Source organism: Hyla sarda, chromosome 7 (assembly GCF_029499605.1).
Source record: "Hyla sarda isolate aHylSar1 chromosome 7, aHylSar1.hap1, whole genome shotgun sequence".
Classification (NCBI taxonomy): Eukaryota; Metazoa; Chordata; class Amphibia; order Anura; family Hylidae; genus Hyla; species Hyla sarda.
The window spans coordinates 194693313-194709878 of NC_079195.1; the positions used below are offsets into that span (position 1 = coordinate 194693313).

Sequence of the window (16566 nt, forward strand, 5' to 3'; positions counted from 1 at the left end):
TGTGAATACGAGTCATGGTTGAAAGAAGACTTTATAACGGTTTGAGCAAGACAGAGAAGAAAAGGAAAGAGAATGACTTCAAGAAAGATGTCCCCTGTGAGTCAGTAGATGTTACTGCAGTGTATTTCCTACTCAGTATACAGGATTTGGTCAGTAACAGTATGGTAGTAATATTTATTATTTATGGTAATAATATTCATCTTTCCTTCCTCATTCCTCAAATGTTTTCCTCATGGAAAACATTTTTTTTTTTTTAATCAACTGGTGCCAGAAAGTTAAACAGATTTGTAAATTACTTTTATTAAAAGATCTTTATCCTTCCAGTACTTAGCGGCTGTATGCTCCTCAGGGAGTTTTTTTTTTTTGAATTTCCTTTCTGTTTGACCACAGAGCTTTCTGCTGACATGTCAAGAACTGTCCAGAGCAGGACAGGACAGGTTTGCTATAGAGATTTTCTCCTACTCTGGACAGGAGAATTCGATTTTTTTACACTAAAATGCTAGCGTTTACAGAGCTACCATTGTGCTGGAACAGTGGGACCTCCCCTCAAGTGCCATCATTGTGGAAACAACTCCCCTCAGGGAATGTAACAAGGGGTACAGTGAGTATTTACACCTCACAGGTGTTTTGAACAGTGGGCCGTAAAACGACAAACAGTTTCTTTTTTTCACAAAAATGCTGGTGTTACCCCAAATTTTTCATTTGCACAAAAGGTAATAGGTGAAAATGTCCCCCAAATTTTGTAACCCCATTGCTTCTGAGTATGGAAATACCCCATATGTGGACATAAAATGCTGTGGGGGCGCACTACAGGGCTCAAGAGTCATAGAGCTATGTTTGCATTTGAAGGCCTATGGCATATCAGTAGCTGACGGTTACATATATTCAGCGGAAAATAACAAGAAGAAACTCCCACATGTGACCCCATTACAGACAGTACCTCCCCCCCCCAGGAAGGTGTATAGGGGGGACTTGACATTTGGAACGGAGGGGTGACATTTGTAACGGACGGGTGTTCCCGAAATTTATTTTCCAGGAATGGATGAAGTGAACTATGGGGAAAATGAAAATTACAATTTTACTACTGACATGCCATTTATTCTGGGAATGTGATGTGTGTGGCCATCCCTAACCATTTGGTAGATAAGATAAACCCCCCAACCAGCCCCCCCCCCCCCCCCCCCAAGAGGTCTTATCAGTTTTTTCAGGTTTGTCTGGGCAATTTAGGTTTGTCTTGGCAATTTTGCGGTATGGCGGGAAACTCTATACCGCACCCGCTTCGAGGGAATATACTGGCGGAAGATGAGTATCCTCTTAAAACTGATGTGACTCATCTACAGAGAGCTCCCTGAGGGGTACGTGGGACTTCAAAAATGTGGTAGAGGGTAATACGCAGGATCACTTTGGGGGGGGGGGGGCAGGGAGGGGATGTGTGCGAGGGGGGGGGAGTGTGTATGTGTGTGTGCTTGGGTGCAAACTACATAACGGTGTGTGATTGTAAGTCACATAAATTTCATCAGGAAAAAAAACACTGCGGCCCAAAAAAAAGGGTGACAAATAGGGCCAAGGTCACATAAAAAAATGGGTAGCAGACACTTGGGAACCTATTAGGGGGTCAGGGAGTTTTTTTTCCCCTTTTTTTTCCTTAACACCTGCACCTACCTTTCCCTCACATTATCTGTCCCTGCACTAAGGGTGGCAGGAGGCCACTTTCTTCACAGAGGGGGAGGGGGGGTTGTCCCTGGTAACTTCTCTCAGCTCTGCCTACTGACTGAGATCGGTGGGCTGGCAGAGCTGAGAGAAGGGGGCATTAACCTCCTCCTCTGCCAGCTGCTATTGGTCGGACGATCATCCGATTAATAGCAGCGCTCCTGGGGAGGTGAAGTGATCGCCACCTTGCCCAAGCAACAGGAGGTGATTGGCGGTGTATAGTACATCGCCAATCACCTTCTAATTCCAGGTCATCGGGACCCATATGACCGGAATCGCCGCAAATCGGCGGTGTGAATTCACCTGCGATCTGCGGCGATCACCGACATGGGTGGGGGGGGACCAGAATTCCCACGGGCGTACAGGTACGCCCGGTATTCTTAAGTGGTTAAAGGAGTACTCCAGAGGAAATACATGCTTTCAAATCAACTTGTGGCATAAAGTTAAACAAATTTGCAAATTACTTTTAGATAAAAATTGTCATCCTTCCAGTACTTATCAGCTTCTGTATGCTCCAGAGGAACTTGTGTAGTTCTTTCTAGTCTGACCACAGTGCTCTCTGCTGCCACCTTTGTCTGTGTCAGGAACTGTCCAGAACAGGAGAGGTTTTCTAAGGGGATTATATGGAGCATACAGCAGCTGATAAGTACTGCAAGAATGAAGATTTTTAAATAGAAGTAATTTACAAATCTGTTTAGCTTTCTGGCACCAGTTGATCTGAAAGCATTTGCTTTCCACCAGAGTACCGCTTTAATTCCTAACATCCACAGTTTTAAATGTGCCATAAAGCACATCATTTCATGCAGTGCTATCAAAGCCCATAATCTGACCCCTTTTCTACTACCCATCCCTCCTTCCCTTCTGCAATTTTCCTCAGAACCTAATCCTTTCAGTCAGCAGTGTCCCCCCAAACTCCTTGCACCCTGATATCTTTTAATACAACGACCATTGTATACAAGTACTTTTACCATTTAAGTCACTGCTACTTCCTCATAGATTGTAAGCTCTTGTGAGTAGGGCCCCTATTCCTCTGTTTAAATTGCTACTTTTCTATTATGTAATTTTTCATATGTGTATGTAACCTCTGTATTGTAAAGTGTTGTGGAATAGGTTGGCTTTATATAAATATAATTATAAATAATAATAATAATAATAATAATAATAATAATATATTAAAGACCATGTAATAATAATAATAATAATAATAATAATAAACATCATCATAAAAATAATAATCATATCATAAAATAATAAAAAATGTCCTTTGAACTGAAACTTTGGAGCAGGTAATATAAGTCCTTTAGGCATTGCAGAATGGTCATGAGGAATCGTTAAAGGAAGGCTATCTGCTATCCATACTTATTATTACCACAATGGAGACCCCCAATAAACTTATATTGGACAGTCATTGGGTGCAATAATGCCTACATGTAAGAAATATGTCTTGACAAAAAGCTGATCAAAAAGTGGCTCCTCTCTGGGATCTCTGGCAATCAACTGTAATAGTTTCTCTGCAGCGCCACCCCAGGAGAAAATAAGCATTACACAGTATACATTCTAATAATTGGTTGTCTGTGTAATGCAGGAGAGCACAGGTCCTCTAGGGCATGCAATGCTTTTTGTCGCTGCTCTCCATTCTGACCAAGATATAAAGATACTAGACAGATGACCCCGCCACCACATCAGCTGAGAATTTCGTTTACGGTTATCTCAATTTCCTTAAAAGTTATCGCTGCTTACTGTGTACTCCCAGCTTCACTGCTGCAGCCATCTTTGATAAGTATGAAGCCGGGGGGAGAAGCGCCGCTTCCGGGAGCACACAGTAAGCATGCGCCGTACACTAAAACGGGTGAAGGAGCAGGGAGGTGGGTTATGAACATTGACGAATCTGGCTCCGCCCATGCCCCAAGGCCCTCATTGGCATAAACCAAAAAATGCAATTTGCGGCGGAACGCCTGGGCGATTCTGAACAATGTGAGCACCATTTTAATCAGCATCACCCACACTACAAGCAGGGATACTACAGACAGATTTCCTTTAAAGGAGTACTCCACCCCTAGACATCTTATCCCCTATCCAAAGGATAGGGGATAAGATGTCTGATCGCGGGGGTCCCGCCGCTGGGGACCTCACAATATAGCATGCAGCACTCACCTGTATCTGCTTCCGGCAACGCTGGAGGTTCTGGCTCCTGACCATGGGTACGGAAGATCGTGATGTCACAACTCCGCCCCCGTGTGACATCACGCCCCGCCCCCTCAATGCAAGTCTATGGGAAGGGGTGTGACAGCCGTCACGCCCCTTCCCTTAGACTTGCATTGAGGGGGCGGGGCGTGATATCACACAAGGGCAGAGTCGAACCTGCAGCATTGCCGAAAGCAGATACAGGTGGGTGCAGCATGCTATATTGCGAGGGTCCCCAGCGGCGGGACCCCCGCAGTCAGACATCTTATCCCCTATCCTTTGGAAAGGAGATAAGATGTCTAGGGTTGGAGTACCCCTTTAAACCAGGCAACATACAATCACTGTGTGACTTTAAATACAATAAAAAATAAACATAGAAATCACGTAAGAAAGTAAGCAATGGCGTCATTCTTACCTGTGAACGTGATACCTGGTGGTATATCCTTGTTGGTACCTCTCAGCAAAGTCCATGTATTGCTGGGCCCCATGGAATGGGCCCCTGTTACTAAGCAACCAGTCCAGTGACGCCTGACCGGATGAAGCGGCCGAGCCATGTTGCCTAGAAAGTGTGGCTGTAGCGGTTGCCAAACACAACATTACAGACAACCAAGTCAGCACCAGCCATGCCCAGTCAGAGCGGGTGTACAGGTGCCACCTCATGCTTCTCGGACGCAGCAAAATGCTTCATTCTCCCCCTCACGCCCTCTCTCCCTGTATGGAAACAAACAAAAAAGAGAAAAAACAGGAAAATCAGCAGAGAGAAAATCGCGGTTATCAGCAGTCAACTCTAATAAACCCTATTACCATCTTCATATACTAAACATTCTGTTGTGTTTACTTTCCATAATCAAAAATTGACAATACCGATAGCTCAGAATTTGTTTTCCCCGGGAAGTTAAAATACCCGCCATTAACACTCATTAAATCAACAGCACGGTTACTACGGCAACTGTTGGTCGCAGCTACAAAAACAAGTTCGGATGAGGAAAAATTTGGTGAATTTAATCTTATTAGTTTTCTTATGAACGTTCAGTCACCTTTAAATTAAAATTTTCAGTTAATCGCTTACTACGCCCGGCAAAAAAAAAAGAAAAGCGTTTTACTGTGTTCTTTGGGTTCATTAAACTTCCGTTCCATCAGAATACAGGTCTAGACGACGTGAAATTAAAGAGTTGGTGTAGGTGGCCATGGCGTTCAGTGGTAGCGCATTAACGGGTTTCATATAGTAATCCTTATCGGTTTCCACTTTACGAACAATACGCTGGAAACATAAACTATAAAAATTTGAAAGCTTAATGGCCTATAATTTTATGTATGAAGTATCCTATTTTCATCCGGTGTTATTGCACTTATCCCTTTGTCTGGAAATCACATAATTAGACCATTATGTGAAAAAAACGGAAAGGGCAAAGAAAATCAATTTACCTGTAGGTAGTGCGCTTCTCAATGAAATGGGTATTAGGTACACAAAATGATAGTATGAGCTTATAAAAAAACACTTTCAAATATTTAGTGTTTTGTTTTTATTCATCATGGCGGAGCTCATTAATAGGTGGAAGCCATTAGCACATCTGAGAAGGTACTTTAAAGAGAAAAACATCCACAAATGTGATGTTCTATGAAGTGCTGTGCTTGACCAACACAATAATGACTAAATATCCGCCAGTGCAGCGGGTCCATGTATTAAAGCAAAAATCGTACATGCTGTATACCCACATATAGGTGGCACTGTTATTTCAACTGGTCTAAAATTCTAAAAGTACCATCCATAGAAAAGGCTATTGAAGTATGTGATATAAGAAAACTGTTTTTTTTTTTTTTGTTTTGTTTTTTTTCCCTTATCCAAAATATTCCCATGCTCTGAATAGGTTATATCTGGTATTGCAGCTCATCCATATCCCCCTAAATGGAGCTGACCTGTAATATCAGATACAGTCCATGGACAAGAAGGGCACTAGTGCTTTAAAAAATAAATTAAAATAAAACTTGATCTTTAAAGGGGTATACATGATTTTTTTCTTCAGCCTTTAAAGGGGTTATCCAGGAAAAAAAACTTATATATATATATATATATATATATATATTCGCAAAATATTGATGCCATGTTGTTCCCCATACCCTGCAGACTTAACCCCTTAAGGACCAGGCCATTTTACACCTTAAGGACCAGAGCGTTTTTTGCAATTCTGACCACTGTCACTTTAAACATTAATAACTCTGGAATGCTTTTAGTTATCATTCTGATTCTGAGATTGTTTTTTCGTGACATATTCTACTTTAACTTAGTGGTAAAATTTTATGGTAACTTGCATCCTTTCTTGGTGAAAAATCCCAAAATTTGATGAAAAAAAAGAAAATTTTGCATTTTTCTAACTTTGAAGCTCTCTGTTTGTAAGAAAAATGGATATTCAAAACACATTTTTTTGGGTTCACATATACAATATGTCCACTTTATGTTTGCATCATAAAATGTATGAGTTTTTACTTTTGGAAGACACCAGAGGGCTTCAAAGTTCAGCAGCAATTTTGAAATTTTTCACAAAATTTTCAAACTCGTTATTTTTCATGGACCAGTTCAGGTTTGAAGTGGATTTGAAGGGTCTTCATATTAGAAATTCCCCATAAATGACCCCATTATAAAAACTGCACTCCCCAAAGTATTCAAAATGACATTCAATAAGTGTATTAACCCTTTAGGTGTTTCACAGGAATAGCAGCAAAGTGAAGGAGAAAATTCACAATCTTCATTTTTTACACTCGCAAATTCTTGTAGACCCAATTTTTGAATTTTTACAAGGGGTAACAGGAGAAAATTTTTACTTGTATTTGTAGCCCAATTTCTCTCGAGTAAGCACATACCTCATATGTCTATGTAAAGTGTTCAGCGGGTGCAGTAGAGGGTTCAGAAATGGTTTTTAGGGGGCATGTCACCTTTAGGAAGCCCCTATGGTGCGAGGACAGCAAAAAAAAAAAACACATGGCATACCATTTTGGAAACTAGACCCCTCGGGAAACATAACAAGGGGTAATGTGAACCTTAATACCCTACAGGTGTTTCACGACTTTTGCATATGTAAAAAAAAAAAAAAAATTTAACCTAAAATGCTTGGTTTCCCAAAATTTTTGCATTTTTAAAAAGGATAATAGCAGAAAATACCCCACAAAATTTGAAGCCCATTTTCTCCCGATTCAGAAAACACCCCATATGGGGGTGAAAAGTGCTCTGCTGGCGCACTACAGGTCTCAGAAGAGAAGGAGTCACATTTGGCTTTTTGAAAGAAAATTTTGCTCTGGGGGCATGCCGCATTTAGGAAGCCCCTATGGTGCCAGAACAGCAAAAAAAACACATGGCATACCATTTTGGAAACTAGACCCCTGGGGGAACGTAACAAGGGGTAAAGTGAACCTTAATACCCTACAGGTGTTTCACGACTTTTGCATATGTAAAAAAAAAAAAAAAAAATTTAACCTAAAATGCTTGGTTTCCCAAAATTTTTACATTTTTAAAAAGGGTAATAGCAGAAAATAACCCCCAAAATTTTAAGCCCAATTTCTCGCGATTCTGAAAACACCCCATATGGGGATGAAAAGTGCTCTGCTGGCGCACTACAGGTCTCAGAAGAGAAGGAGTCACATTTGGCTTTTTGAAAGCAAATTTTGCTCTGGGGGCATGCCGCATTTAGGAAGCCCCTATGGTGCCATAACAGCAAAAAAAAAACACATGGCATACCATTTTGGAAACTAGACCCCTCGGGGAACGTAACAAGGGGTAATGTGAACCTTAATACCCTACAGGTGTTTCACGACTTTTGCATATGTAAAAAAAAAACATTTTTTTTACCTAAAATGCTTGGTTTCCCAAAAATTTTACATTTTTAAAAAGGGTAATAGCAGAAAATACCCCCCAAAATTTGTAACACAATTTCTCCCGAGTACGGCGATACCCCATATGTGACCCTAAACTGTTGCCTCGAAATACGACAGGGCTCCAAAGTGAGAGCGCCATGCGCATTTGAGGCCTAAATTAGGGACTTGCATAGGGGTGGACATAGGGATATTCTACGCCAGTGATTCCCAAATAGGGTGCCTCCAGCTGTTGTAAAACTCCCAGCATGCCTGGACAGTCAACGGCTATCTGGCAATACTGGGAGTAGTTGTTTTGCAACAGCTGGAGGCTCCGTTTTGGAAACAGTGGCGTACCAGACGTTTTTCATTTTTATTGGGGAGGGGGGCTGTGTAGGGGTATGTGTATATGTAGTGTTTTTTACTTTTTATTTTATTTTGTGGTAGTGTAGTGTTTTTAGGGTATAGTCGCACAGGCGGGCGGTTCACAGTAGTTTCTCGCTGGCAGTTTGAGCTGCGGCAGAAAATTTGCAGCAGCTCAAACTTGCAGCCGGATACTTACTGTAAACCTCTGCCCATGTGAGTGTACCCTGTACGTTCACATTGGGGAGGGGGGAACATCCAGCTGTTGAAAAACTACAACTCCCAGCATGTAGGGTCTATAAGTGCATGCTGGGAGTTGTAGTTTTGCAACAGCTGGAGGCTCCGTTTTGGAAATAGTGGCGTACCAGACGTTTTTCATTTTTATTGGGGAGGGGGGCTGTGTAGGGGTATGTGTATATGTAGTTTTTTTTATTTTTTATTTTATTTTTTGTTAGTGTAGTGTTTTTAGGGTACAGTCGCACGGGCGGGGGGTTCACAGTAGTTTCTCGCTGGCAGTTTGAGCTGTGGCAGAAAATTTGCCGCAGCTCAAACTTGCAGCCGGATACTTACTGTAATCCTCCGCCCATGTGAGTGTACCCTGTACGTTCACATTGGGGGGGGGGGGGAGAAACATCCAGCTGTTGCAAAACTACAATTCCCAGCATGTACAGTCTATCAGTGCATGCTGGGAGTTGTAGTTTTGCAACAGCTGGAGGCACACTGGTTGTGAAACACCGAGTTTGGTAACAAACTCAGTGTTTTGCAACCAGTGTGCCTTCAGCTGTTGCAAAAGCTACAACCCCCAGCATGTACGGACAGCAGAAGGGCATGCTGGGTCTTGTAGTTATGCAACAGCTGAAGGCATACTACTTTGGCTGGGGATGCTGGGGATTGTAGTTATGCAACAGCTGGAGACACACTGGTTTGATATTTAACTCAGTGTGCCTTCAGCTGTTGCAAAACTACAACTCTCAGCAGTCACCGACAGCCAAGGGGCATGCTGGGAGTTGTAGTTATGCAACCACCAGATGCACCACTACAACTCCCAGCATGCACTTTAGCTGATTGTGCAAGCTGGGAGTTGTAGTTATACAACAGCTGAAGGTACACTTTTCCATAGTAAAAATGTGCCTCCAGCTGTTGCAAAACCATAAGTTCCAGCATGCCCATAAGGGAATGCTGGGAGTTGTGGTGGTCTGGCTTCTCCTGTTGCATAACTACAGCTCCCAGCATGCCCTTTTTGCATGCTGGGAGCTGTTGCTAAGCAACAGCAGGAGGCTGTCACTCACCTCCTGCTGCTGCTTATCCACGCCGCGCATGTCAGTCCCGCCACCGCCGCTGTTCCTGGGGCCCCGATCCCAACATTAACGCCGGGGATCGGGGTCCCCAGCACCCGGGGTGCACGTCCCGCACCCGCTCACGTCCTCCGGAAGAGGGGCGGAGCCGGTTGCGGGAGTGACACCCGCAGCAGGCGCCCTGATTGGTCGGCCGACGAATCAGGGCGATCGTGAGGTGGCACCAGTCCCACCTCACCCCTGCTGGCTATGGCTGTTCGGGGCCATCTCTGACGGCCCCGATCAGCCAGTAATTCCGGGTCACCGGGTCACTGGAGACCCGATTGACCCGGGATCACCGCAGATCGCTGGACTGAATTGTCCAGTGATCTGCGGCCATCGCCGACATGGGGGGGGGCATAATGACCCCCCTGGGCGATATGCCGCGATGCCTGCTGAACTATTTCAGCAGGCATCGGGCACCGGCTCCCCTCCGGCTAGCGGCGGGGGGCCGGGATTGGACAGGACGTACTCCTACGTCCTCGGTCCTTAAGGACTCGGAAAAGGGGGTGTAAGAGTACGTCCATTGTCCTTAAGAGGTTAAAGGGGTATTCCAGGCAAAACCTATTTATATATATATCAACTGGCTCCAGAAAGTTAAACAGATATGTAAATTACTTCTATTAAAAAATCTTAATCATTTCTGTACTTATGAGCTTCTGAAGTTGAGCTGTTCTTTTCTGTCTAAGTGCTCTCTGATGACACGTGTCTCGGGAAACGCCCAGTTTAGAAGCAAATCCCCATAGCAAACCTCTTCTAAAAGGGGCGGTTCCCGAGACACGTGTCATCAGAGAGCACTTAGACAGAAAAGAACAACTCAACTTCAGAAGCTCATAAGTACTGAAAGGATTAATATTTTTTAATAGAAGTAATTTACAAATCTGTTTAACTTTATGGAGCCAGTTGATATATATATATATATATATATATATATATATATATATATATATATATAAAGTTTTTTTTCCTGGATCACCCCTTTTAGGCCATGATGTCAATTTATAATATTGTTTAGTGTGGTTCTCTTACCTCAGTCAGCTGCTTTGTTCTGTTTTTATGCTGTAGTTTGTCTTTTTATTTTACTGTTGTCTCTGACCTTTCCAGCATTCCATGCGGCTAGAGACAATATGTCATAAGTCACATGGCCTCTGGGGGCGTGGCTATGCTGCAGTGAGTCGGTGGATAGCATTACTTTACTTAAAGGGGTACTCCACTGCCCCAGAGGCCGGAACATTTAGTTTTGAAGGCTGGGTGCAGGCTGCAAGGGTCGTGACGTCACAGCCATGCTCCTCGTGATGTCATGCAACGCCCCCTCAACGCCCCCTCAATGCTGTCACGCCCCCTCCTATAGACTTGCATTGAGGGGGCATGGCGGGTCATTTCGAGGAGTGTGGCCATGACGTCACGACCCCCACAGCCCGTACCCAACCTTCGATGCTAAAACTTCCGGACACTGGGGAAGTGGAGTACCCCTTTAATCCATTCCACCCCCCTTTCCACCCACTGAAGCATGGAGAATCAACTGGTGCCAGAAAGTTAAACAGATTTGGAAATTACTTCTATTAAAAAATCTTTATCCTTCCAGTACTTATTAGCTGCTGAATTCTACAGAGGAAATTATTTTCTTTTTGGAACACAGAGCTCTCTGCTGACATCACGAGCAAAGTGCTCTCTGCTGACACCTCTGTCCATTTTAAGAACTGTCCACAGTAGGAGAAAATCCCCATAGCAAACATATGCTGCTCTGGACAGTTCCCAAAATGGACAGAGATGTCAGCAGAGAGCACTGTGTTCCAAAAAGAAAATAATTTCCTATGTAGTATTCAGCAGCTAATAAGTACTGGAAGGATTAAGATTTTTTAATAGAAATAATTTACAAATCTGTTTAACTTTCTGACACCAGTTGATTAAAAAAAAAAATAATAAGTTTTCCACCAGAGTACTCCTTAAAATGCAAATATACAATGCCCAATGAAAACTTAACAAGTGGTCACACGCTAAACAATCCCCTAAAGTACAATAAGGACTTTCTGCCATTCACTCTTTGAAACATTATTGTTGGATCTGTCATGAAATCTCCAGATGGCCATTTACAGTGAATTTGTAGGATTTAACATTGATGACCTATCTTTAGCATCCGTGATTAATGATGGTCTGACAGTTCTCAACCAACTCCCTCTACCTCTTGGGATCCACTATATTTGAGATTGGACTCAGAAAAAGCAACACAGCGTCAATATTAAAGCAAACAGATTGTTAACAAATTTTAGTGGGACACATATATAAATGTAACTGTTTGAATGAGGCGTTTTTATAATTGGTTGGTGACTAGTGTGGGGTGCGAATATTCGCATTTCAAATTTTTATCGTGAATGTCCAAAATTCGCGAATATTGCAAATATATTTGCTATATATTCGAAATTATGAATATTGACTTTTTTTCTGCATATTCGCATATGTGAATATTTGCATATTCCTTCTTTTCACTTGTGGGCCAATTAGATTGATGCAAATACACTTGTCAGAGGTTATCAACAACTTCCCTAGCAACCAATAGTAAAGTTGCCCACCCCCTCACTGTTTTCTTCCTCGAATACGTGAATATTCGCATATGCAAATATAACAAATACGCGAAATTTGCAAATATAAGATGAATATTCGTCTATATATTCACAAAATTCTCAACCCCAGGACCCCCCAACCCCCCCGATCAAAATCTCTGACACATTGCTATGACATGTCAGATTTTTTTTTAAACTTTAGGTACCGTTTAAAGCAGACATGTCTGCACTCTTGACCTGTCTGTTTTAAAAAAATTGAGTTCATCTTTTCTTAGCACATTTAGCACCTTTCCTATGTTTTTTACTTTTGGAGAAGTTTGAATAAACTGACAACTGGGTGTTAGCTAGGTTTACATATGTCCAGCATCCGGCAAAGGAGAACTCAGCCTAGATCTCGACCCAACTGATGACAACATGCATCCATTATCAACAGTTGTATGGCATCCGGTGTCCATTGTTTCTGAATGCCGGACAGGGGAATGGCACAAGCTGCGTTTCCCTGTACGGTGCTGTCCGGCGTATCCAACAATCCGGAGTTAAAATTGAGACGCTGGATGATTGTGAACTGTCTCATTCAAATGAATGGGATCAGTTCTAGCATCAGTTTCCCTCTGGTGAGCGCCAGATGGGAAACTATGCCGGACATATGTGAACCCAGCTGAAGAAAAAGCAGGAGGTTCAGCACCTCGAAGATTAGCAGCTTTATTGAAGTACAAAACACACGGCCACAGCGAGCATCAGGCGCGTTTCGAGTGCATGCGCTCGAAACGCGTCTGCCTGTCGCTTTTTGCCGTGTGTTTTCTACTTCAATAAAGCTGCTAATCGTCGAAGTGCTGGACCTCCTGCTTTTTCTTCAGTATTGTTTGGTGCCTAGCTGGGTACCAGTCCGTGCACCGAGCCAGGAAAGGTGAGCTGGATTTTGTTTTACATATGTGAACCCAGCCTTACTGTTTCCCTTTAAATGGAGAGAAAAAGAGAAAAGGCCCAAGGAGGCGCCTAGTGCATTACCATAGGAAGCAAGTCGCACCCCACAAAAAGTGGGGATAGGTGAGGGGTTTCAAATGGATGGTCGCTCACCATATTAAATACCCTCAATCTGAGGTAAAGAAGGAGGACTCTGTGCAGTCCCGCAGGTCTCAGGATAGGTCCAGATGGGAATCCTGAAGGTAAACTCGATAGCAAGGAAAAAATAACCTTCACCCAGGCTCTCAGAAGTCCAGAGAGATCTCACAGCCAAGTCATGGAAGTGAATTAAAGTTCAAGCTTTATTGGTTCACCACAACAATAACGCATTTCGGGGTCAGCATACGCCTTCTTCAGATTGACAGATTTATCAATCTGAAGAAGGGGTATGCAAACCCCGAAACGCGTTATTGTTGTTGTGAACCAATAAAGCTTTAACTTTAATCCCCTTCCATGACTTGGCTGTGAGATCTCTCTGGACTTCTGAGCCCTGGGTATAGGTTACTTTTTCCTTGCTTATTCTTTCCCTTGTCAATTGGGCATGCACCCATACAAAGTCTGACATGGTCAAATCAGCACTGATAATAGACAGGGACACCCTATTGACAAATAGAATGTCACAGTTATCAGTTTATGCATACATTTCCAAGAGGAGAAACAGAGGAACAGCCCAACAGAGTTCACACAATAGATAGCATTGTTATTTTGTAGGGTATTTAGCGGACAGGCCTTTTTTTTAGAGTTTTTTGTTTCTTTTTGTTTTGTTTTTTAATCTACCCTGGATCTCATTTTCCAATGTATTTTTTTCTTTTTTTCTTTCTACAATACAACAGTAGGTGGAATTAAGACACTAGTGGTAAAATGTGGCTTTTATTAACATTTCTTAACTTGGCCAAAATTAAATCAATGAGAAACGAGCAAAGCATTAGCTCCCGGTTACACGAGCCCCGTGGAATGTAATATGCATTAGTAATGGTCCTGGATTATGGCCTGCAGCTTATAATTATCAGGGACCAAGGCGGCTCACAATAAAAATTATAAATAAATAATAGTCCGACATTAGGCTGAAGAAAGGAAATACATTCTACAAGATTACCTAAATAGTTCAGACTCGGGATTAGAGCCCACCAATACAAGATATTTTTAAAAAGCAGGTTTTACATGGTTTAGCACTGGATTATTATGTTTTTCTTCTGCCGCAGGGATGTTTTTTTCTTTTCTAAAGGAACCCTTAAACTTTAAAGGGGTACTCCACAGGAAAACTTTTTTTTTTTTTTTTTTTTTTAAATCAACTGGTGCCAGAAAGTTAAACAGATTAGTAAATGACTTCTATTAAAACATCTTAATCCTTCCATTACTTATTAGCTGCTGAATACTACAGAGGAAATTCTTTTCTTTTTGGAACACAGTGCTCTCTGCTGGCATCACAAGCACAGTGCTCTCTGCTGACATCTCTGTCCATTTTAGGAACTGTCCAGAGCAGCATATGTTTGCTATGGCGATTTTCTCCTACTCTGGACAGTTCTTAAAATGGACAGAGATGTCAGCAGAGAGCAGTGTGCTCGTGATGTCAGCAGAGAGCTCTGTGTTCCAAAAAGAAAATAATTTCCTCTGTAGTATTCAGCAGCTAATAAGTACTGGAAGGATTAAGATTTTTTAATAGAAGCAATTTACAAATCTGTTTAACTTTCGGGCACCAGATGATTTAAAAAAAAAATATATATATATATATATATATATATTTTCCACCGGAGTACCCCTTTAAGTCTACCTTATCTACATTCACAGTTCAGTTCAGCATGAACTAGTGTTCTCTGTTATCAGCTATTTCTGGATGGGGTGAAACTAATTTTTTCACTGCTTAACAGAATGACTTACAGGTACTGCTAGGAAAGTCATGAGCATTACATACAACATGGATTGAGGAATTGGCCACAACTACTGATTTAAAGGGATACTCCGGCGGAATATTTTATTTTTTTTTTAAATCAACTGGTGACAGAAAGTTAAAGTTTGTAAATTACTTCTATTTAAAAATGTTAATCCTTCCAGTACTTATCAGCTGCTGTATACTACAGAGGAAGTTCTTTTCTTTTTGAATTTCTTTTCTGTCTGACCACAGTGCTCTCTGGTGTCACCTCTGTCCATGTCAGGAACTGTCCAGAGTACAAGCAAATCCCCATAGCAAATGCTGCTCTGGACAGTTCCTGATACGGACAGAGATGTCAGCAGAGAGCACTGTGGTCAAACTGAAAAGAACTGTAGAAAGAAATACAACTTCCTGTGGAGCATACAGCAGCTGATAAGTACTGGAAGGATTACGATTTTTAAATAGAAGTAATTAACAAATCTGTTTAACTCTCTGGCACCAATTGATTCTAAAAATGTGTTTTCCACCGGAGTACCCCTTTAAATTGTTATACCCATCTCTGCATGCTATCCTCTAATATACTGAATGGTAGTGGTCTGACCACTGAGAACCCTACCAATCTCTAAAATGGAAGTGAAATGTCCCCAAAATAAACAGAGTTTACCACCCATGTGCAGCCAGCACTTCTTCAACTCTTTATGGGGCTTCCAAACATGGTTGAGCTCAGCCCTCGGCATTGTTTGGAAGCCCCATAGAGAACGAATGGTGTGCTGGCAAGTTCTATTTCCCTCTATTCTACATGTTTTTTGGTGGTTCCCCCCTTCTCCCATGATTAGCAAGCTATACCCTATTCTGTGGATAGTGGATAAAATGTTGGTATTGGAATACCAATTTAAGTTTATAACAAAATTTGTAGCATTTTATTCACGTTGACACATATACTAAAGCCAAATACCTATATACATATATATATATATATATATATATATATATATATATATATATATATATATAACATACCGGTGGATTCTAAGTGTTTCAGATGCAGCTGGTCAGGGGAGCATGCAGTAGATATACAATGTATTATTTATGGCCTAAAACACTGTTTCCTAACCAGGGTGCCTCCAGCTGTTGCAAAACTACAACTCCCAGCATTCCCGGACAGCCTTCGGCTGTCCGGGCATGCTGGGATTTGTAGTTTTGCAACAGCTGGAGGCACCCTGGTTGGGAAACAGTGCCCTAACACCTGAAAATTTATTGCTGATAAAACAATTATGGGCATATAAAAAGAACACCAAAATGGGGCAAAGCAATGTTGAGTACTATAAATCATCATACCCTTCACTGTTTACAATATGAATAATAGAGAAGACAAATGTGACCACTTGAGCAAGGATAGTATGTGACCCCTTGCTTTCCAACTGTTAATGTGATGAAGCTGAGGTAGTAGTCCTAAGACCCCCATACAGATTAGCTAAACCTGAAAATATTGTCAGGACTGTCCAACCATCTAGTGTGTATGGAGGCTTCCTGACCAGTGACATACCTTGAAGATGTTGGGCCCCATTGGAAAATCTGTAACAGGGCCCCTTCTATAATCCTTTTTCATTTAAAGTACTGGTCTACTCATGTGGTGGCGGGGTGTGTGGTGCAGGGCAGATGTTGTTACCCTAGGGGCAGATGGCATTATCCCCTTGTATTTGTGACGCCAGGGTGTGGTTTAGCCTATAACTAGCCG

The 16566-nt window shown here is 42.1% G+C and overlaps 1 protein-coding gene across 2 annotated transcripts in view; it reads right to left on the minus strand.

Annotated features, from left to right (window-relative positions):
• BRINP2 (BMP/retinoic acid inducible neural specific 2) overlaps nucleotides 1–16566 on the minus strand; it is a 361798-nt gene that overhangs the window by 335942 nt on the left and 9290 nt on the right. For both annotated transcript variants that reach the window (XM_056532001.1, XM_056532002.1), the window contains exon 2: nucleotides 4310–4605. In XM_056532001.1, coding sequence (XP_056387976.1) covers nucleotides 4310–4554 — 245 coding nt within the window. In that variant the 5' untranslated portion in view covers nucleotides 4555–4605. The remainder of the gene's footprint in view (nucleotides 1–4309; nucleotides 4606–16566) is intronic.